General features: G+C 37.4%; 1 protein-coding gene across 1 annotated transcript in view; it reads right to left on the bottom strand.

The window, feature by feature from the left end:
• Positions 1-17,602: 17,602 nt before the first annotated feature.
• The window catches only part of LOC148216955 (uncharacterized), an 84,683-nt gene continuing 77,673 nt past the window's right edge, over positions 17,603-24,612 (bottom strand). Inside the window, exons 26-29 of the mRNA XM_088151754.1 lie at positions 23,934-24,107; positions 22,472-22,674; positions 20,513-20,616; positions 17,603-17,748 (exon numbers count right to left, since the gene is read on the bottom strand). Coding sequence (XP_088007880.1) covers positions 17,603-17,748; positions 20,513-20,616; positions 22,472-22,674; positions 23,934-24,107 — 627 coding nt within the window. The remainder of the gene's footprint in view (positions 17,749-20,512; positions 20,617-22,471; positions 22,675-23,933; positions 24,108-24,612) is intronic.

Raw genomic sequence — 24,612 nt, 5'->3', positions numbered from 1 at the left:
GTTAATAAAAGCTTTAGGGATATTGCTGGTTATATCAGGCCAGTTACTACCATCAGTTCCAAAAACGTATGTTGCATCTCTAGGAAGATTGCTGGTGGTAGCTTCATGTATGTTGCCTACAATTTCACTAGATATGTTGACTGTGGTACCTTCTGGGATGTTAGTTACAGTACCTTTCAGGAATTTGCTATTGGCATCTTCAAGTTTGTGAATTGTGATTCTTCCAGGGTTGTTTCTTGGGGTACTTGCAGATGCATTACTTGTGTTCCTTAAGGCATTTCCAGGTATGTGACTTCTTATGCCTGTAGGGAGATTGTCAGGGACACCACCTGAGGTGGCTTCATTTTCAAGGATATTGCCTGTGGTACCTCTAAGATTGTGAGTTATGTTTTTTGCAAGGATGTTTGTTGTGGCATCTCCAGGAATGTGAATTGTGGTACCTCCAAAGTACTTGCGCATGGCATCTCCAGGGATGTTGCTGGACATGACACCAGGAATGTGAGCTGTGATGCCTTCTAGGATTTTGCCAGCAAGGTTTCCTGGAATGTTGCCTGTAAAAGTACTGGGAATGTTGCCAATAGCACCTCCAGCTGGAGTGCTTCTGGAGAGGTAAGTTGAGGTAATTCCAGGTATGCCTATGGCACCATTAACGCTAGGAGGTATAGAGCTTTTAAGGACATATCCTATCACACTATGAGGTAAGCTCCCATTTTTGCTTCCAAGAATGTGAACTGTGTGTCTGTTGACAGTAACATCTGCAGGGATGGGAGTTATGGCCACTTCATTGATATTGCCTATAGCATCACTAGAATTGTTTTCAGTAGTACTTCCTAGAGAGTAAGTTCTGTCCATTAGGATATTTTCAGTGGTATCTCCAGGAGTGTGAGTCCTAGCAGTTCCATAGATGTTAGCTGAGATACTTGCCTGGATACTGCCAGTAGAACCTCCATAGTTATGCGGTGTGGTAAAAGTTGAGGAATTGCCAGAACTGTTAGGTGTTTTGCTGCTGTCACTTCTAGCGCTTCTAGTGCTTTCAAGATTGCCTTGGATACTTCTAAATACCTGAGCTGAAATATTTTCAGGAATCTTACCTATGCTATCACTGGAGATATGACTTATGGCACTTCCTGGGACATCAGTCACACTGCTTTCAGAGATGATTTCATTGGCATTGCCATGAATTTTGGTCATATCATCTGGGATCTCACCTGCAAAACTTTTAGAATAACGATGAGTTATATTTCCATGGAATTCACTTGTGGTCTTTGCAAAGATTTGAGTAGTGGCCCATCTAGGGATATGACTGGCAGTGCTTCCAGAGGTCTGAAGCATAGCACTTTCAGGGACATTTCCTCTTCCAAGGATATCACTTGTATCACTCTTGGATATTTGAGTAACACTTTTAGGGATCCAGGTTATAGTGTCAGCTGTAGCAGTTTTAGGAATGTCAGTTATGGAACTTCCAGAAATACCCCTGCTGGTTCTTCCAAAGGCATGAGTTGTGATGTTTCTAGTTAAGTCACCTGTGGTGTTTCCAGTAACGTAATCTGTGGCATCTCTAGGGATATTAGTTCTGGCACTTTTTGGATTGGGAAACCTGGGAATTCCAGAGAAGTGAGTTGTGATACTTTGAAAAATGTTTGCAGCATTTTCAAGGAAACCACTGGTGTTGTTTCTAAGATTTTGAATTGTGGCGTGTCCTGTCATGTCCATTTCCCTGCTTCTGAGCTTATTATCTGGAACACTTTCAAAGTTTTGGTAGGTAGTATCTCCTAGGATGTGTGATTTGACAGTCTGATGGGAAAGAGTTGTCCTGCTTCTGGGCTTGCTGGGTGTTTCATCTTGATAGCTGTACTTTGTCACCCTTGCAAGGATTTGAGTTGTTGCTAAAATCAAAATGAAAAACTAAAGTCAGATTGGAAATAATACAAAAATCTCGTTCAATTATTGATATCTAGAACAGAAGTATGTTTAAATGGGCAAAAACCTTCAAATAATGCTGGACTAATGGGAAAATATGTGGAATAAAGGTGTGAAGTTTACTCTTAATTATAACTTAAAAGGAAATTTCTATAAAATGATGTACCGTTGGTATTTGACACCATATAAAGGAATCTCAAATGTATGTTGGAAATGCAATCAGTGTCAAGGTACCTTTTATCATCTCTGATGGACTTGTGAAAAAGCTAAGAAATATTGGGACATGATATGTATTTTGATTCAAAATTTTTTAAAAATGGATACACAATTGAAACCAGAGACCTTTCTTTTAGATATGATGGACAGATAGAAAGAAAATATGGAAATTGGTTTCTTTATATGATAATGGCAGCAAGAGTTTTATATGCACAAAAAATAGAAGGATTCACAAATACCTACAGTTGAAGAATGGGCATTGAAATTAAGGGGATGGGATGGAATGGAATGGATGGCAAAACTGACTACTTTGATTTAAAAAGGACATTGTCTAGCTTTGTTTCTTTTTGGAAACCACTCAGACTTTTTACTTGAAAAAAAATGAAATTTTGATTTTGGGATTTGATGGCTGATTTATTGCATAACTACAGAAATATCTTGTATTATTTCTTTTTATATTTTTTGTTGATATAGATTTATTTTTAAATGTTAGAGCAAAGGATAGTTCTTATTATGTGAATTTTTAGATATCGGAGTAACAGGTGAATGTATTTTATACCTATGCCTGTACCAAAGAAAGTCGGAAGTTACTTTTCTTTTTCTGCACTTTTCTCTTTTCTTTTCTTTTCTTTTTGCTCTTTCTGTATTTTACATTTTTCTGAAACTCAATAAAAATTTATTAAGAAAATTCATATAAATGTATATAATCTATAGATAAATTCATATAAAAGAACTCTTAAACATGTAATCTTAAATATGGAATTCAACAAGAGCCAGTTTGGTGTAGTGATTAAGGCACCAGGCTGGAAACTGGGAGACCATGAATTCTACCGTAGGCATGAAGCTAATTGGGTGACTTTGGGCCAGTCACTCTTTCTCAGCCCTAGGAAGGAGGCTATCCAAACCATTTACAAAAACGTTGAGGATCCATGATCTCGCTTGTAAGGAACATCAGGAACTGTATTTATTTTCACTAATCTTTCTTGCCCTTAACAGAAAACAATACACAAAATCCTAGAAAATCTGCTGCTTTCACAAACTGGAGTCCATCACAAAACCAAAAAGAAATATAACTACAGTAATCATCTAGCAATCACAAGATTGTTCAGAATTTTCAGGATGTGGAGTTACCCTCTGGATAATACATACAACCCACAAAATCATGTCTCTTTCACTGCTCTTTATTTCACCTCACTACTTCACCTGGCCAAATTGGTGATTTATTCAGGCAAATCAGAGAGTTTAACTGTCATGAAATTGAGAAAATGTGATAACCCTCCACAGTCCATAAAATGCATATCGCAGAACCTCAAATTTGTGTGCTCAGGTTGGTGTCCAAATTGTTATAATTTGCAAGTAGATTATTTTGGCCCATTATAGCAGAGAAATCTACCTTTAATATTAGGATGACGACTTCCAGGATAGCAAAGATGGCTGACCTCAACAAGTTCCTCCTGCTGCTTGGTCAGACTCGGATGAAGAGCAGTGATCGCCTTCAAGCTGATATAAACATAGAGTATATTTTGAATATCAATTATTTCAAGCAGGGAGGTTTATCACAGGAGATCTGTTTCAAACCTATTTTATGCCTTAGAGAAAGACATCACCCAGCAGACCCATCCTTAGTCCTCTGACTTACTTCATGCATGTAACTTAATTGTGAACTTATAGAATGATTACTGATTCCTGGCCCAGCAATGCTTTTAATCTACCCACCTTTCACATGACGTCATTGTGTACTTGTAGAATGAATTCTGGTTTATATGGCACAGTATTTGCAGATTTCTTACCAACGGACGTCAGCCTGTCTATTCTCTCACTTCCTGTAAACTCCTAGATCATATAGGTAGTAAAGTAGTTATCTCGCATTGTTCATATGATAAATTGACCCAATTTAGATATTAACCAACTGAACACCCCTCTCAGTCCTGGTCCAGCACCGGTTCATGTTGACTCACATGGTGTGGAGGTGACATGGCAATTTGTGAGCCAGCTGGGAAAGGTGGGCTGTCCTGGGATGTGGCAGGATGTTGGAAAGCAAAAGGAAGTAGGCTTCACCCCACTGAGAAGAATTCATTGAGCTACCTTCTTTTTTGAAGAAAAAAAGAACATTTTCCAATAATTCTTGCTGGATTTCAACAGTGAAGGCAGGAGAAGATTGCCTACATGTTGATGGGCCTGTTACGGCTCTGGTGCCCTGAACAAAGAAGACAGAATTAAGTTTACAACAATCAGGAGGAAAAACCAGGTGCATTTCCATAGGGCATGACAAAGTTATATAGTCAGCATTATTATTACATTGCCATGTGCTTTTAGTAGCTTCATCTGAGATTCTGTGACTACAGAGAGGAAAATAGCTTCTGCATGCTCAGACTTTGGATCAACTCTGGGAGTTTGGATGAGAAAATGAAAAAGAACAACGGGAAACCTTGGTTCTGAAGGGTGGCATACACTTTTTAAAACAAAATAAAATAAATGTGAGAGGGCCCAGGTTTTGACTCATTAATACAGTAAAAATGTTTAGGAATTGTAACAGCCCACCAGAACATTCTGTCATTGGGACATTAAAATACATGCGTGTTCTTAGGGATACTGCTGCTGGAGTTCCTAAGTTCTCACTGTTCAGGAATACTTCTTTTGCTGTCACAATAAAAAAAAACACAAACCACAACTTGCTACAACAGTTTAGGGACAGATATAATGAAAACTTATAGATCACAATGTATTTGGGTGCCTTTTGAGAGCAACGACAGAGGCTGAAGGCTCTCCACAGTGGAAGAAGAACCAGACCAAGCTCAAGAATCAAAGCTTACCTGGCAAGGACCCCTTTGGAGCCTGGATAGATATTCACGAAGCGAGTAATAATCGCTAAAGTTCTTGATCATCCCGATGGCATGCCTGGCTAGAGTGGCATTCTGCAACATCTGAGCAATGCTGGTAAAGTCAGCTACTTCTTGTGGGCTGATACGGACAGGAGGTTTCTCCACCTGCAGATTAATTATAAGGAATTAATCTTTCCAACTTTTTTGTACCACAAGTGATCTCTTTGGTCCCACTGAGTTGTATCACTTTGGCTGAAAAGCAGAACTAGTTCACATGTGCAGGACAATCAGCTGAAGAATATGCTCTCATCAAATGGCTGTGTCTGACAGTTACTTCTGATTGTGGCACTGGCAGAGTGTTTCCTTTGAGACATCATAGCTCAGCTGGGTGTTTTCGTTTTTGTTTTTGCCTGCCTCCATAACTAATCTCAGAAAAGCAGATGAGCCAGAATTATTCTTCTGAAATATGGCAGCAAGCCAAACGCTGTTATAGAAAAAAGTATAAAGTAATTAATGGAAATCACGGGAGGAAGAACGCTTTGCCGGAATAGAAAGGCATGGAGAGGTATGGTAAAAGTGGTGGTGCAAACTAGATTTCTCTGTTTTCTTTATTTATGCTTTCGGCATATTACTTTTTAGTCCTCTTCTGCACTTTATATAACATTGCTTAACCTGAAGGGCATTCTTACAATGGGTCTCCATGTATGGGACTGTGCTGCATTGAAAAGAGCACTCTGTAAACCAGGGGCCTCGGTGTGTTGTAACAGCTTCCTAGGCACACAGAGGTGGGTCACTTTTTAAAAATCTGATAAGACCTATGCAGGGACAGTGGGAGAGCTATCAAAACTTGCTCCCACTGTGTCTGAACATTGCAGGTTTGCTCCGGCAAACCAAAGAGCCAAACCTGTAGCTCGTTTTGATAGCTAAACCATCTAGGCATCTGTCAAAAACCATCTAGCAATTACAGGAATTTTACTGGGGGGAGTGTCACATAAATTATTTATATATTTTTAGGGGGTTAAGCAATAAAATCTCCTCAAGTCCTGCTGTGCTGCTTCATCCTGGCAGGGAAGGATTCCTGGGTGACATAAGCAAAGAATGTTGGGAGTATATCTCAAGAGCATATATTCCCAGCAGTGTCAACCCCAGGTGTGAAGATCATTGCAGCTGCCCAGCTAAAGCCAGCAGGCACCTGCATTGAGCAGCAGCAATATAGGAAGATGCCAGGGGCAGATGATCACTAGTGACCATGGCAAAAGCATCAATTCATATTGTGTGGGATAAGGCAATGTTAACCACTCCTGTATTATGTCAAGAAAACCAGATGGATTGACCAGATGAAGTGGCTGATTCTGTAGTGATAGATGATGGCAGGTTGGATGGCATTCATGCTACTGAGGAAGAGTTGAGGATCCTTCAGAGTACTAATGGCGTTTATGACATCAAAGCCTTTGGAATGTCTAGTTTCTGATGCTGTCGTATGGGAAAAGAAAATCTTAAACTGCAAAGATTGAATTACACGTTGGAATGTGGAATGTGAGAAGCATAAAATGAAAAAGCTTAACACAGTGAAAGATGAACAACTACAAATTGACATGTTAGGGATCAGCAAATTGGGATCAGACATTTTCAGTCAGAAGACTACATTGTTTATTGCCCAGGACATGAAAAACAAAGAAGGAACGGCATTTTTACTGTTAGGAATGGTGTAGCAAGAGCATTACTTGGCTACAATGCAATCAATTATTGAATAGTATCAAAGACTTCATGGACAACTCTTTAATATGACAATCATTCAAATATATGCTCCAACCACCAATGCAGAAGAAGAAGAGGTTGATGAGTTTTATGATCAATTTGAAATCGGCAGAACACGCAAGCAAGATTTGCTGCTTATGACTGGAGACTGGAATGTCAAAGTTGGAAACATGAAAGAGGAAAATGTAGTTGGATTGGATGGCTTAGGAAACAGAAATGAAGCAGGATACCAACTTCAATTTCTGCCACTCCAGTGATTTTTTCATAGCTAACATTGTCTTCAAACCACTAACATGATGCCTCTATACATGGCCATCACTAGATGGAGTACATAGAAAAAAATTGACTATATTATTGTTAAAAGGAGGTGGAGGAGCTCAATTAAAGCATCAAAGACATAGCCAGGAACTGATCAATCAATCAAAATTTATTTACGGTCCAAGACCAAGCACAATAAAAGACACAATAACTATAAAAGAAAATTTTAAAAATTGCAAGAAAATCCTAAACAGTTTAGCAACTGCAGGAGGAACTAGACAGTTTTTAACAGGTATAGCTACTGATAAACATTTTGCAACCTCTTAGAGGTTTCTGAAGAGTGGTCACCCAAGAGAAGGGTAATAGCCTTCTAGTCACAATAGCAATTAGAATTATTAGCAATTGGGAGTATTAAACAATTGACATTGGGTGTATAATTGTGTCTGGTTGTTCTTGATCCAAACATGCACAGCCTCCAGACACTGGGAAAGCACCTCAATAGCATCAGTCAGATGGCCCAGGTAGAAATATACATCTGAATATCATCAGCATACTGATGATATGTGACTCCGTGCCTATGTACAACCTCACATAGATTTTAAATAGGAGTGGGGAGAGAGTCCAGCCCCATGGAATCCCACAAAGTAGACACCTAGAAATGGACCTCCTTCCCACTGCACTCACTGAGTGGAAGTGACCTCAGAGGAAGGGTAGGAATGATTGGAAGACAGCGCCTCCCACTCCCAACCCACTCAGGTGATCCAGAAGAATACCATGATCAATGGTATTGAAAGCCATTGAGAGATCAAGAGGGGCCAGGATGGATATACTACCCCATCCTGAGCCTGCCAGAGGTAATTTGCAAGTATGATCAATGATTGCCATTGATCATAAAAGTTACATCCTGACCTGAACCCTGACTGCGGTGGGTCCAAATAATCCACTTCCTCTTGGAAGTCTTGGAATCTCCCATACATCCCATAATAGAATATATGGGAAACTGATGTTAAATTTACATTGTGTCATAATTTAAGAGAAGACTTTTATAAAATGATGTATTGATGTTATATGACACCAGTTAAACTGTCAAAAATGTATAAAGGAATAGCAAACCAGTGTTGGAAGTGTGAAAAGGGACTTTTTAGATGGCCTTGTGAAAAAACAAAGAAATTGTGGGTGCAAATTCATACAATGATGCAAAAAATACTGTGGATTAATATTACGATGAAACCAGAGTTATTTTTATTGGGTTTTATGGATGCTAAACTAGAAAAGTAATATGGGAAACCAACATTGTATAAGGTAACCGCAACAAGATTATTGTATGGTGGAAGAATAATGAAAAACTCACCATAGAAAATTGGATTATAAAATTGACAGAGCTTGCAGAAATGGCAAAGCTAACCAGTTTGGTCAGGGAAAAAATACAATACTTTTTTAAGAAACTGGAAGCCTTATATGGACTTTTTGCTGAAAGAAGAAAAGACTGATTTATGGATTTGGGGATTAAAAGGGTCAGAGAGGGAGGGGAAACAGTAAGATGGCAATGATAGAAAGAAGGGCGAAAGTCTAATTCTTTCATTTTTTTATCTTCTTTTCTTTTTTATACTTTTACTGTATTGAAAAATTTTAATTAAAAATATATATAATAAGAAATGACCACCTCTCCAGAAAGTAATACAGAAATAAATGGTGGACTGAAAATTCCCACTGTTCAGGTGGGTGATTAGATCCATGCTACCTTCTCCCCTGCAGCTTTTGAAGAGTAAAAATGGATGGAAGGAAGGTGGCCAACTATAAAAAGTTTGCCAACTCCTGCCTTCCAAGATGGCAAGGGAAGTGTACCACTCTTCATATTTTGCAGTAATATGAATCTTCTGGAATATTCTTCATATGAAGAATATGAATCTACTGAATTTTGGTTTCTTAGCTATCTTGTATTTACTTGAAAGGAAGATGAGCCTGAATTTAAGTTCTTAAATTCTCCAAAAGGAGTAGATATAGAACTGTGTCTAAATTTCCTGGATATTTCCCCCACTCCCACTGCCAACAAATGTTTCTGCAAGCATGAGCACCCATGCAAGGGTCTATAAGATGGTGGGTGTGGCATCATGAACACGAAATATTTTTTTGGTATACATTTTATTAAAAGTTTTACAGAGAAAATAAAAACACAAATACAGAATAAAGAAAAGAAAAAGAGAGAGAAAAGGAAGAAGAAAAAAGTGCAGAAAGAAAAGATAAAAAGTAATAGAAAGAAGCTTCTGATTTCCTTTGCAGCAAACACAAATATGATTACAAAGTTATCTCTTACTCTGATTACAAACAAAGTTCACTTTTTCCTATTATCCAATTTTTTTTCTAATCATCAAAACCGCAAGTCGTGTATTTTTTTCCGTTTCACTGCAAAAAGCCTATAAGAGGTTTCCAGTCAGCCATAATGTAGATATTATCTTTATTCTGATCAAGAAAGTCAATTTAGCCATCTCTGCAAGTTCCATCATCTTCACCAACCATTCCTCTATTATGGGTAATGTTGAACCTTCTGCTTTTGAGCATATAGTAATCTCACTGCAGTTGCCATATAAAAAACGAAATTCCATGGCTTTTTTCTAGCTATCTGTCCATTAATCCCAAAAGAAAAGCTTCTGGTTTCAATTGTACATTAATCTTTAATATCTTCTGAATTAATGTATTTATTTGTATCCAAAATTTTTTGGCTTTTTCACATGTCCACCATACATGATAAAATGTCCCTTTCAATCCTTTCAAACCCTATATTTTCCCATTCATTCATTTGTATATTGTAACCAAAAATTTTAGCCCGTTTTATCATATATTCTTTCATTTCTTCTGTCTCATATTTCAACAAAGTTTATACATTTTAGCAATAATATGTTCGTCATTTGTACATAATTCTGTTTCCAACTCAGTCATGCATTGTCCAAAACAATAAAGACCTTTAAGCCTTCCACTTTAAGCCTTTCTGATAACTATAACAGAAAACCAATGACAAGTATATTCTTCTGCTATCAAATCTTCTTTTGATTTTATTTTACAATTCCCTTGAGAAAATTCTAATATATCACAATGTTAATCGTTTATCATTTCTCGTTTATAAAATACCTCACAAAGGTATTTTCAGGCACAACGTAGATTTGTATTTATTCCATACTCTAAAAATGGCCCACCTGACATAGTGATTTTTGAAATCCACCTTAGCTTTGTCATACCATCCATGCCACCCAAATCTCAGATTGTGTCCTTCTAACCAATAGCCTTCCATTTCTTAGCAACACCCACTTTTTCATCCAAGCTAAACAGCTGGCAGAAAAGTATAATTTCAAATCAGGTCAATTCAATCCTAACTCTTTCCTTTGCATCTAGTAATACCTTATATTTAACTTGGGTTTTTTTCCCTTGCCATAAAAATTTAGATATATCCTTCTGCCATTGTTTAAATGGTACATCAGTTATCAAAACAGGTATTGTCTGAAACAAAAATAACATTCTAGGTAAAACATTCATCTTAATCACAGAAATTCACAGTGACAATTGCACTTTATCCCACCTTAACATATCTTTTTAAACTTTATTCCATGTCTTAAGAGAGCTATTTTGAAATGACATACAATTCATATTTGTCATAGTAATATCCAAGTCTTTTACCTCCTTCTCAGTCTTAAAATCCATTTTATTCATCAGTTCTGTTTGATCCTGTATCTTCATATTTGTTGTTAACATCTTTGTCTTCTGTTTGTTAATCCTGAAACCTGTTAATGCACCATTCTTTTAATTTACTCATTAATAATTCAATTCCCTTTAAAGGGTCTTCCAAAACCAACACCAAGTCATCTGCAAAAGGTCTCAACTTATCTGACTCTTTTTAAATTTTTACACCCACAATCCTTTCATCTTGTCTTGTGTCTCTATTCAGTGTTTCAAGAACTAAGATAAAGAGGGGACAGTGAGCAACCTTGTCTTGTTCCTTTTCGTATCTCACATGGTTTGGTTAAATCTCCATTAATGATTATTTGTCCCATCTGTGAAGTATAAATCAATTTCGCCCATTTTATAAAGTTATCTCCAAAATTAATATCTTCCAGAACTTTAAGCAAAAAAGTCCAAATTGTCAAAAGCCTTCTCTGCATCTAAAAAGATCAATGTGGCAATGTGGCTCGTTTTTCATTATGTTGTTCCAAGTATTCCAAAATATCCAGCACAGATCTAACATTATCCTTTAACTGTCTTTCAGGTAAAAACCCACACTGATCCTCATGAATAAATTCTTGCAAAATTATTTTCAGTCTTTCAGCTAAAATCACTGTAAACAACTTATAATCATTATTCAATAATGATATTGGTCTGTAGTTTCTTGTTAAAGTCAAATCTTGTCCCTCATTAGGTATTGTTATATTAGCCTCTTTCCAAGTATTTGGCATCTTTCCTCCCTGTAAAATAGTTCATCGTGCTTTGCAGAGATTGCAAAAGTTCATCCTCAAAACACTTGTAATACAGACTCGATAACCCATCTGGTCCAAGCACCTTTCCTGATTTATTCTTTTAAATGGCTTATGAAACTTATCTTATTGTTATAGGTCCATTCATAATTTGTCTTTGTTCTTCTGTAATCCTCGGTAGATTTTGTTTTCTGAGATATTCATCTATTTTCTCCAATGAAGTATCATGTCCTTTATATAAGTTAGAATAATATTGATAAAATGTTTTTTTGAATAGCCACATTATCCATTAATACAGTATCTCCCTCTTGTAATTTCAATATCATTTTTCTTTCTGTTCATAATTTATAAGCCAACCATTTCCCTGGTTTATTCAAAAATTTAAAATTTGTTTGATTCACATAATTCAATTATTTCCATTTCTCTTATCATTAACATGCTGTTGCTGTAAAATCTTAATTTGTTGAGAAATAATTATAATTCCCTGGGAATTTATTTAATTCTTCTTTTTTCTTTTTAACTCATCCAAAATATTTTGTATCTTCTCTTGCCTCTTCCTCTTAAGTTGTTGTATTATGTAAGAATTATGTTGTATCAAGTGACCTCTAATAAAGGCTTTACTTGCATCCCCATCCATTCTCAAATCAGTACCTTTATTTAAATTATTTTCAAAAAATTATTTTAATTTTTTCTTTACAATCTCAATTTCTTCTTTCTGTAACAATGCTTCATTTAGTCTCCATCTGAAAGAACTATATTTTCTTTTATAAACCAAACTCACAGGATTATGGACTGAAAAAAAATCTTTGGTAAAATCTCTACTTTGGAAACTTTAGTAGCCAAGTCTTTTGAAATCCAAATCGTGTTATTCTTGAAAAGGATCTATGTCTTTCCAAAAAATAAGTATACTCTCTTGAGCTGCCATTTTTCTTTCTCCATATATCAACCAACCCTAAATTGTCCATCAAATCAAAAAAGACTTTTGGTAATTTACCTTGAGTAATTTTAATAGTTTTCTCAGAAGTCCTATCCAGTTGCGGGGAGAGCACCCCATTCCAATTCTCCATCAGACACCAACTTTCATAAGAAAAGTCTCTCCATAAGTTGATTGAGGCCACCAAAAAACCTGGTGTCTAGACACCATCAAAGCTGACACTAACCAGAGCATAAAACAACTGAAAAACGCTGTACAAGATCGGAAAATGTGAAGAGAGCTGGTCCATAGAATCGCCGAGAATTGGGTATGATTGAACGGATAGCATCATCAAGTTGTTTGTAAAACATCACTTTATCCTCATTTCGGGCATAGAATTCATTTTAATTAATAGTTTTAACCCCATATAAATTAACTTCTACCCCAATAAATCTTCCATGTTCATCAGTCAATACAAGTTTTGGGTTTAGTTTGGGGTTAATGTACAAAACATTTCTCTTTTTGATATCTGCTGAAATAAATTCTTCATCTGATTTACAGATCAAATATTTTACATCTTTTTTTCTGACATGAGTCTCTTGTAGGTAGATAGTGTCATATTTTAATTTTTTCAAATAATGATTTTTTTTCCTCTTTTGAGGAGCATTTGCTCCATTTATATTCCATGTTATTTGTAATCCATACTCAGGCCAAAATTTTAGAAAAGTCCATACCTGTAGCATCTAATTCAGTATCATCTTTTTTCAATTCCTGTTCCATCTGTTATGATTTTTGTATAGTTTCCTCCAAAAGTTCCATTTCTATCTCCTCCAATTCTCCTTTATGTCTTTCTAAAAATTCTTGCCTTCTGAACAGAATTCAGTCTAAATCTCTGTTGTTTAAAAGTAAAAACCTTCCAGTTTATCCCATCAAAATGGGATCCCTTTCTGTTTTAATTTTTCAGCCAAAAGGGTGTATTCTTTTCTCTTATCTAAAATTCTAATAAAAATCTCTTTCAAAATATTTATATCTGTATTATTCATTTTCAATCTTGTATTAAAATGCTGCTCCATGACTTGATCCCTTGTCTTCTTTCTAACAAAATGCACCAAAATATCCCTAGGGGCATTCCTTATTCTGGCAAATCTGGAATTTATTCTATAGACCTTATCAATGTCTATGTCCATATCTTCCTCCTCCCAGTCCAAAAAAATATTGCCAAAACTTTAATAATCTGCTTCTAATATTTTCATCTGAAACCTCTGAACAGCTGAATCTCAAACAGAATTATTTCTCAATTCCAATAAAGCCAGATTGTCCAGTTCTCTTTCCAACTCTCTGCCTTGCTTCTTACTCTCTACAATTTCCACTTTATCATGATGTTTTACCTCTCCAGATACTTGCTTTATAGAACTTTCCATCTGTTTAAGATCTTCTTTCATCTCCTCTCTCAACTTTACAAATCTTTCATCTGCTTTTTTTTTTTCAAAAGTATCCAATTTATTTCCCATCTGTTCAAATAATTTTTGAAGTATATCTTGTGTAATTATTTTTTCTGCAGGTTGCTCTAGAAAGCCCCTCCTGCCCTCTCTTGCCATTTTTCTAGTAGCCATTTTTCTAATAGTAATCCAAAAGTGAAGGTGTCTTAAGCAAGCAAAAGAAAAAGACAAGCCTCTGCTTTTTTTTCATTATCTTTCTGTAGTTTTGACACTTTTGTTTTAGTAGCTTTCAAGCTTCAGCCACAACACACATCACATCTCCATGGCAACTAAATGTCACAATCCGATTCTTTACCTCATCTTTTGTTATATAGAGTCCACCAATTAAATGCACCTTTAAGAATAAATAGCAAGCATTCCCATGCAGGACTGGTCTCTTTAACTGGCTTACTGCAAATTTATACCAAAGCACTTTTGTCAAAAGTAAAAATGATAATAAAAATAGAAAAATAGAAAAGAAAAAAAAAGTCCCCTTATCTGTTTTAAAACTTTCTTAAATTTTCTCTTTGTTAAGCATTTTGCAAAGGATTCTTGAATCTTTAAATCTAAATCTCACTTGGTTCGTTTTGTATTCCCGAAAGATTTCACTCACCATAAGGTGTCTTATCTTTCCCACAGAGGAAATCTCTATCTGTAGATTAATTACTTCCCAAAGTGATTAAGAAATGAGGAAGGCAGGGCTTAATGTCTGTATTGGCTCCACCACAGTTAGGAATGTTGATGTAATCCCAGGACTCCTGGCAGCATGACTCCCAAGCCGACTGCAAAAACATTTCTGTTTCTGCAGTTTACTTCCCAAATATACTTTTATATTATACATGACAATTTTTATTAGAAAAGTTTTTATTGTTTTGAACAATGCAAGACTGAGTTTGAAATAGAATTACTGTATGTACAAATGACGAACATGTTATTGCTAAAATGCATAAACTTTTGTTGAAATATGAGACAATTTTTGGTTACAAAATACAAATGAATGAATGGGAAAATATGGGATTTGAAAGAATTGAAGTTTACATTACGTTCTAGTCTTGAAGAGAATTGGCACAACTGGGCACAACTGGAGATTAAGTGGTTGATAAAACAAAGAACAGAATGGATACCCTCTCTGAAATGAGATATAAAACAGGTAAATCCAAAATGTATTAACAGGTTTCTTGACTTTGAGGATTTGGAAATATTGGGAGGGGAGGAAATTAGTTTCACCTCCTTACTCATTAAAGCCAATTATGGGGTCATGGCTCTTTTCCAAAAAACCTAGCAGGACTATCCACTGATATGTGTAGACAGTAAAACCTGTTTAGGCTAAGGGATTATTTCATAAATAAGTAATTTCAGAAGGTATTTTAAAGCAGAAATTGGCATGTATGAACTTTAATTGGCTGCTAATTAATGAAAAAATTTTTTTTGTTAAAAATAAAATCTATAAGAAGGTAGCATTGCAACCATTAACAGATTTTGAAAACCTTACACTGGAACCTTCAGCGTCCTCTAAAGGTCTAATATCCAAAATGTATAAAATCCTGTTAGAAATGGTTGGAGTATGTTCAACATCTCTCAAAGAAACATGGGAATCAGATTTAAGAATCAAAAGACACACAGTGGGCTACACTTTGGAAGAACTCCACATTATGATCTATATCAGCAAAGGTCAAATAAAATAGAACTTTTAAACAGAAGTTATTCATAGATGATATTATACCCCCATACAAATTGCTAAACTTACTGGGAGAGGCCCAAATAAATGTTGGGAATGTGGTAAAGCAAAAGGCACCTGAATGCATAGTGGTCCTGTGAAGTTATACAAAGATTCTGGATAGAAGTGATTGGAGATTAACAGCATGAATATTGGAAAACTTAGTTACAGTCCCAACATATATTTACTGACTATTAATGAGACAACTCATGGAACTGAAAACATAACTGTTCAATTCATGATGATTGCTGCAAGGTTGGCTATAGCACAATACTGGAAAAATACAGAGCCTCCATCCTTAAATCTCTGGTATGAAAAATTATGGAAGATTGTTGTTATGGAAAAATTTATGTATAAAAGATGGGAGATGTTGGGATATACTAGAAAACTTACTGGATTTAATTTGGAAAAGAGTTATTTTTTGCAAAACATAATAGGCCAAATTCTTTTTGTTTACCCCAGTATATACAAAAATTGTTGTTGGAGTCTTGATTTGTTCTTAGATCTTTTTAATAAGTTTGTTAATTCTGCTGTTATATTTTTAAATTTTAACTGCTGTCTTTTACACTCTGTTATTATTTTACTATATATTTTTGTACTGTATATTTTATTGTCAAGTCAAGTCATATATCTTTTACCCTGTATCTGTGGTTTGATTTGTTTTATATGCAAAATAATTTTTTAAAAAAGGAAAAATGAATAAGCATTTCAAGAAAGCATGAAGCAGAAATCCACTTCAGTTGTTTTGAAGATTCCTTTTATTGATGAGCATGGAATATAATATGGAGACACGAAACTTCAGATGCCAACTATGATTAACATAAATTCAGGTAAATCTGATTTAAGTTGTGGGACATTGACAAAGTTAAGTACAATGTTCTTTAAAAAGATCTAAGAATCTTCTCTTTTCACACAATAACTGGTAAGAATCCATGAGTCTTCATGCCAACACTATTATATAAAGTCTTTTACTAATCTACCAGCTGGTGTAAAGTATGACTTTTAAGTATAAATCCGATCCAGATTGAAATCATATGTTTGCTTTAGAAATAAATACATGGGTCCATTTTGCTATTTCTGTTTTTCTTTAACTCAGAGACGGTATACTGAACTAAAAACAGAAAAAAATCTTGGCCAGATTGCTACTGAAGGTAGGATACTGGTGGAAAGACAATTTGGTTGACAATCAGGTTGATGTTTAAATTTTTAAATTTACCTTTTAAAACAACCTGTAATTTGAAGATGCAAATAGAGGAAAAGGAAAACAAAAAAGAAACAAGTTCAAAGATGAAAAAAAAAAATTGTAGGACAAGTGCCTTTCTCAGTTGAAACCTTGATGAAACTGCTACATGATTGGAAGACAGTCTGAGGATAGGCTTCCAGATCCTTCAAAAAGTATGTGTGTGTGAATTCTCTAATCAATGCTCATGGTATCAAAAGAAGAAATATGGCTTTCCTTGGAGTAGAAAGAAGGTGACATAACTTCTCTACCTACCCATTTTTAAGGTCATTGCTCTGTGTTTTTTCCCCACTGCCGAGATGCTCTCCATCCATCATTGATTTGATAGGAAACTATAGCACTATGACATTGGCTGCATCCTGGCACAGACAGCAATGCTGAATATTAACTGGAAATAGATTTCCTTAAATCTTTGCAGAGAGACTAAAGCTCCTCTACCAAAATGCAACTATTATGGGCCCTCTTGCAATGACAGGGATGTTTGTACAGAGATCACATTCAAAAATATGGCCAAAACTAGGTTTGACTGTAGCAGTGTGAAGATTCAGAACTGAAAAGGACTCTACTGCAAAATAAATCAGCCATCAGCCATATTAGGCAGATATGATGGGAATTCCAGACTAAAAGATTTAATAGGTGCAAGTTTGGAAATCTGGTGGAGAAAATTATATACCTCAGCATAGTACAAACCAGCATTTATGCATAATGCAATAATTGCATTATTAATGCAAAAGTTTTGGAGAGAAGTTGTCTGAATTTTCAGAAATTAAAGAGTGAGCAAACAAAGTCGTTACCAGAGAGCAGAAAAGGAAGTCCTCATTCAGGGGCACTGATTTGAAAAACTTACTCCATTGAGTTCTGGGTAAAAAGCTTGAAGTTCACTTAGTTTAGCCACTGAGCAGAACTTTCCAAAATTCTTCAACAGCAAATCCTGGACCCCAGTCGTCCCTCCATCACATGCTGACCCTGCAAAGAGGTAGTGGTCAAATTTCATATAAGGGAAGCTCTAATAAAATTCATAGCTTGGTTTTGAATGTTTGTTTCACATTCATAGGTATACTATATCTATGGCACAAATATTTGGATGTTCACTAGATGGCAGCAAAGAGATAGAGTTTTCTGTATCATTTTGATATCATCTAGTACAGATAGTCCTCATTTAGTGACCACAATTGGCACCAGCAACTTGGTTGTTAAGCAAAGCAGTCGCTAAGCGAAACCACACCTCTACTTATGATATTCCTTTAGCTTTCCTTTGCTTTACAGACCTGTGAAGGTTGTGAATGTGAGGATTTGGTTGTAAAGTCATTTTTTCCTCACTATTGTAACTGCAAATGGCTACTAAACAAGGCAGTCACTAAACGAGGACTGCCTGTAGATATCTAAATTATTGCAGCCCAGATATGATATGCTTTCAGATACACAAAGGTATGCAGGACCATCATAACCACATATCCTAGTATTTATGTATTTCTTTATTAAACATATTTTTATAGTGCTGCAATCAAAATGATTCTCAATGGCTTACATAGAAAAACATAAAATTTAAAATATACTCAGTACAAAAACTAAAAACACGACTGGACATGAAAATGAAGTAGATTATTATTAGTTGCTACTACTGTAATTGCTATTACCAGGCTGGACCTATCACCTTTCTTTGTCTCTACAGAAAGGATCCAAGGTTGTAAGACTAGAAGACTTCCAATTTTATTTCAGATCTTAACTGCAACAGCAACTGTTGAACTACTCCATTAATCCATTGTTACTACTATTATGGATGTATGGGAGATTCTAAGACTTCCAAGAGAAAGTGGAATATTTGTACCCATTGGAGTCAGGGTTCAGGCCAGGATGTAGCCTTGATGATCAATGGCATTAATGACAACATTGATCACACCTGTAAATGATCTCTGGCAGGTCAGGATGGGTAGAATAACCATCCTGGCTCCTCTTGATTTCTCAGCAGCTTTCATGGTATTCTGCATCAGTGAGTGGGTTGGGAGTAGGAGGCACTGTCTTCCAATCATTCTTACCCTTCCTCTGAGGCCACTTCCACTCAGTGAGTGTGTGTGTGTGGGGGGGGGGGAGGTCCAGTTCCAGGTGTCTACTTTGTGGGATTCCACAGGGCTGGACTCTCTCCCCAGTCTTATTTAAAATCTATATGAGGTTGTATATAGGCATGGAGTCAAGTATCATCAGTATGCTGATGATATTCAGATGTATATTTCTACCTGGGCCATCTGACTGATGCTACTGAGGTGCTTTCCCAGCGCCTGGAGGCTGTTCAGGTTTGGATCAGGAAGAACCAGCTTCAGCTCAGCCCTGACAAGACTGGGTGGCTATGGGTTTTGCATCCCTCCACCCTATATCTAGTGATTTATTATTATTTTTTTTTGTTAATTCTGAATAGAGTTACACTCCCCCAAGCAGAGTTTGTGCACAATCTGGGGATCCTTCTGGACTCAGGGGTCTTGCTTGAGAAGCAGGTGGCAGCTGTGGCCAGGATGGCCTTTGCAGAAATACATCTTGTATGGCAATTGCACCTATTCCTAGATGGTAGGCTTTACTCACGGTCACTCACACCTTAGTCACCTCCCAACTGGACTATTACAGTGTGCCCTTGAACAGCATTTGGAAGCTTCAGCTGGTCCAGAATGTAGCAACCTGTGCAGAATTGGGAGCACCAAGGTACTGTACTCCAACATCATGGCTATGTGAGCTGCGCTGGCTTACAGTAAGCGTCCAAGTGCAATTCAAGGTTTGGTTGTCACCTTTAAAGCCCTACATGGTATAGGGCCAGGCTACTTGCAGGACTGCATCTCCCCCATGGTTGTGTTTTATGGTTGGATGATGTTTTTACTTTGTTTGCTGCCCAGAGTTTCATATAGATCTGATAAAAAAATAAATCTGATCTTAATTATGGAGTTCCATTCACAGAAATTGGAAAATTTAGTCCACCCCTTTTTTTATTTAATTATGTTTCTAGGTAAACAGTTGAAGGTCAATAATTCATGATCAAGAATGGCTGCTGAAAGTGACAAAGAGGAAGAAGAATATGGAGGTGGAGAGTCAGCTATGAAAGGGAAGCAGTGTGATCCACACATGTGGTTATTCAATTATCCTTTTATCCTATTTTTTTCCTGTTCTAGAATGCAATCTAGGCAGTGACAAGATTTAAACTTGGTGAGCTTCAGCAGCTGGCCATGCCAAGGAGCGTTTCTTGCACTCTTTGTAAATTATAGCATATTTTATACTTAGTGTTCGCAAGGTAGCCTTGTATGGATGTGAAGGGGGGTGTAAATGGCAAACAGTCCACTTTTTCAGAAGCCCTCCTGCTCCATGCGCCTGGGAGAAAAACAATGTAATTTCACTTTTGTTTCTGTTCTGATGTTCACTGTTTGGATATTTTATCCCAGACAGTTATTTGTGTCTTCCTTTCTAATTCCCCCAGGAAAAATGACAATTTGTGGGCTCATTTGCAGGTTGCGACAAGGATCAAGACACCTTTGGATGTCATAGTTTAAAAGCTTTCTCTTGAAAGCTTTCCTTGCACAAGTGGCTGGGAATTGAACCATCTTCTCTGAAATCAAAGTCCAATACTCTTTCCACAGAACACGGAAGAGAGCGGTTCTTCCTTGGAATCTGTCTACCCCAGCAGATGGACCTGCCTTCCATCTGCAATGGTATTGTGGGGTATTTATAACCAGCTGTCGCTTCCACTCCTTACCTGAGTCAGCAAACTGGGCAGTCAAGTACGTCTTCTGAAATCCATAGACATCCTGCCTCTTCCTGGCTGACAGTGTTGAGTAAACAGTGTCTAGCGCTTTCACACTGGGAAAAAACACAGCTCATGTTTTGGCTTCAGAATGGCCTTGCTGAATTCAGTCTTTTAAAAAGCAGATTCATGTGTGAAGAGCTCTTAGCACTTCATGCTCACAAACTTGCCTGATTTTGCCAATGCAAAATATAAATGCATATTTTATACGTAACAGGTATTCTAAATATTTCACACATATATTATAACTTTCACATTAGCTCTGCAAAATATGGAATTATTTTTAACTGTGGACTGTAGAAGCAGATATGAATCAGTCTGTAGTATCTGTGATCATAATAAGATTTGCATCCAAGATGCCCTGCCTCACGTTTTCTATCCTTGGTGCAAATGCTTCCCTTTCTTTTCCACATTCTCTGAGAGGGACCTTTTTCAGTGGCTGTAGGAGCCTTTTTTCCCTGCTTCTAACAATGCATAATATTAGCATTGTATGAATACTGGATCATATTTTTAAATATACTATTAGGATTGCAAGATTTTTTGTGGAGAAGCATCACACTTGACTTTTGAGTTATGTACTAAAGGCCACACTCCAAAACATAGTAGGGGATCCAGAGCAAAGGATAAATTTAATTTATTTCCATTTCCATGTAATTAAAATTAAACATGATCACATATTTAATAGCTTTTTCCCACTGTCATTTTTAAAGCTGGCAACAATTTTGGAGTTCTCTGCAGGCTTTAGACTGAACGCTTTTGACTTCTATCTTCTTTTACTCTGAAAAGTAGAGCCATTTCAGAAGCGGCTTGTAATTAAAGCCCAATTCCTTTTTTTACAAGAGTTGCTTCTGTGATGTATATTAAAAGAGGTCAGGTTCATAGATGCCGTCGTGACTTTTTGACCTTAGCAGCCCTGGTAATAGACTGGTAGCCTAATCAATTGCTTTTTAGCTACAATAGCCACAGTCATCCATGTTCAGTAAAAGAACCTGTGGCCTTTATTCCCCATCTTGCCTACTCAAAAGCCTCTTCTGAGCCTCAGAAAACAAGGGCTGAACTGGTCAGGGAAAGCACAGAAAACTGATCTGTGCTTCCTGGAAAAATATGAAGATCAAACTGCTTTATTTGTTTGTTTTTTGTAATCACCTTTTTCAAAATTTTGTGATACTGTTTGGAGTTTTCAGCAGATGCTCCAAATAAATATTAAAGTATTTAATTAATTAATATTAAAATATTTAATTAAAATATTTCCTCTTGAAATGAGCAGGATGAAAATACAGAAGTTGCCATGAACAGAAAAAGACTGATCACTTAGATCATCGCCTAATGAGAGATCTGCATCTCCTGAACTATATTTTGGAGCCTCTGGAACCTCCAGGACCATTCTCTGAATTTTGGAAAGATGTTTGCTAAAAACCACGATGCTAAGACTGCACAGCTTACAGAACTGTATTGTAAGCCCTAAAGTAGGCTTAACACTTTTCCATGAAGCAAAGAAACCCCTCCAACCTTCTCCCAGGTGGACGATGTCAGCCCTTTTGTGTGACACAAGCTGCTGTTTTATCTCGTCTTTGCTCTCCTCCTCAAAGTTAAAGGTAGTCTCAGAAATCCTAGGAAGAGCCATAATGGTGGTCGGACCACAGACCATCTAGTTCAGCCTTTGTCTCCCCCAGGGGAAAAAAAAAAGACTTTCCTTCTGTTAGTCCTGAAGCTCCCTGCCCTTGAGTTCTAACTTAAGGAGGAAAAGAGAAAACCTGCCTCCCTCTCTCCCGCTACACATTCTCTAGGCCATGCAAGACTTTATATACCTCCACCTCTCCCCCTTTTGAAACCAATAAAATGCATCCTATATGTTGCTCTGTCCTGCTGTAAATCTGATGGGGACTCAAACCAAGGTCATCGAGTACTTACATCGTTTGGTAATACGGACAGGACATATCCAGGGGCAACAGTTCCAGCATGGTTCCATTGATACCTGGCAGCAAGAGGTCGAGTCTCTGTAGCCACCTAGTCACATCTTTCAAGGAAAGAGCCGACATTTGGGGAAAGTTGATCTCTGCCGATAACATCAACAGGGCGTCCCTGATATTGGTGTTGCTCAGTAAATCACGATTCTAGAGGAAGAAGCAGGAGACAGCAGACGCTAATGGTATATTTGTTCAGGCTAGGCAATATCTTTAGGGTAGGATGAGAGAGGACAGTGAAGGATTTAACATAATTTCACATGTTTGGAAACCAATGGAAAATCTGGTGAGTTTTGAATGTTTCAAAGAAATTAGCTATAGGCATAAAGAATAGGGGAAAATTGGCCAAAGGCAAGGGTAGGCAATCTGGTACTGAAATTAACATAATTTTCCCCAGCATATTTTGACACAGAACTAGTTATAACAACACTCTCTCTAGTTGGTTTCCTGATAACGATTCTTTTTGCGATAAAAGAATTTAAATGGGATGCAAGCTTGCTACAAGTGTGAACCTTAAAGCGTTCAGATTTATTCCCAAGAATGTTTTTGGCTTCCACGTAGGCTCTGCAAGGATTCTTAGAAAAGCAAAATAGCGAAGGGCTGCAGACCAGTACTAAGGTTAGAAAGTATGCCCACCTTCCCCCAAAGAAAAAGGTAAGTGGGGTGGTAGAGAACATTCTAGATGGTGGGTCAGCAAGAGGGGGACAAATCAGCCAAGATGGCACTGCAATCAAAGCCTCGCCTCTAACCAAGATGGAAATCATGGCATCGCTATCATTACTTCCACTGCAATGCCGTGACTGGCATATTACTTTTGTTGCCCCACAAACACCCCGGGGACACCTCTGGGTCTAGGTCAGATGGCAGAGCAGAATTCCCCCCTTGGGTCCTGAGAAATGGGCTCTTTCTGACTGCGCATACCTGCCATTGCAACCATTTTGTGAGAATCCTTATGACATGCTTTCAAAATGCCAAGTCTGCCCACTTAGTCCAAAAGTTGCCAACCCAACCCCAGGGTCCGTGTTAAAAGGGGACAGGCAAGCATTGATATGAATCCTGACTCCCAGACCAGCTGGTCTTTTCATGTGGTCTTTCGCCTAAGTGGGCTTTTCCATTATGTAAGCCTGGCCTAGGCAGCCATCTTACTCAGTTTCAAAACCACCCTGGAGGAATTTGCAGCTGGCAGAAATGGCGTTCCTGAAATAGACATCGGGTGTGAACTTCTCTTGTTTAACTGCAGTACTGGAGGCACAGCATATGAAACACGGATGACAGACAACCAATGAAGGTCCCTCCTCTCATCCCAGCACACTACCTCAATGTGGCAGTCATGCAATAGAGGTGGGTACTGTAACTTTGGATACCAGATTTTAGGGGAAAGCCCACGTGGCCAAAAGATGGCTGCTGACCTTCATCACGAAGGAGTTGAACTCATCCAAATAAGTGCCAAGGAACTGGTCTGCATCTGCTTTCTTCCTGATGGTCTGGAAGATGTGCTTCATGGCTGAAGTGGTGTAAACGGTATGGCTTTGAACTGACAGCTCAGCCAAGGCTCTTGCTGAGAACAGGTCCAAGGAATCCGACTATATTTAGAGAAGCAGAACAAGATGTAGTTGAAAGTGAGATGGTGCTCAGGCTTGGGATCCTGTCAACCCTACAAGGTAGACCACACTAAGAAATCAATGCCATATAGGTCAGGACTACTTTTATTGTGAAGCTACAGTAACAGAATCTTGCAAGTCTGAATGTGCTTGCCCCTCCCTTTGTCTTTGTGTGAACTAGCGTGGGGCTTCTCTGAGATCTTTTTCTCTAGTTAGTTTCTTGGCCTGGGCTCAAGCCCTCCTTATTTGTCCGATGCCTTGACAGTGGCCCTTCTTCCTGTCCTTCAAGGGCTTTCCTTATAATCTTCCATCCAGATCTAAGTGGGTTCAACCCTATACAGGTGTGTCAAGATAAGCTGAGGTTGGCTGGGGCTGCCATCTGCTGGATGAACTCTGCTCAAATCCAGTAAAATACTTCACATAACGGGACCACTTATGGCCAGTTTTCTACTGAAGCACTTGTTTTATGTGATAATAAATTGGTAAT

This window comes from Python bivittatus, unplaced genomic scaffold (genome assembly GCF_059951505.1).
Source record: "Python bivittatus isolate LINGU-HERP-01145 unplaced genomic scaffold, Pbiv_v1 ctg000030_np1212, whole genome shotgun sequence".
Classification (NCBI taxonomy): Eukaryota; Metazoa; Chordata; class Lepidosauria; order Squamata; family Pythonidae; genus Python; species Python bivittatus.
Note: the sequence above shows the minus strand (reverse complement) of the source record. Positions and strands in the feature narration are given on the sequence as shown.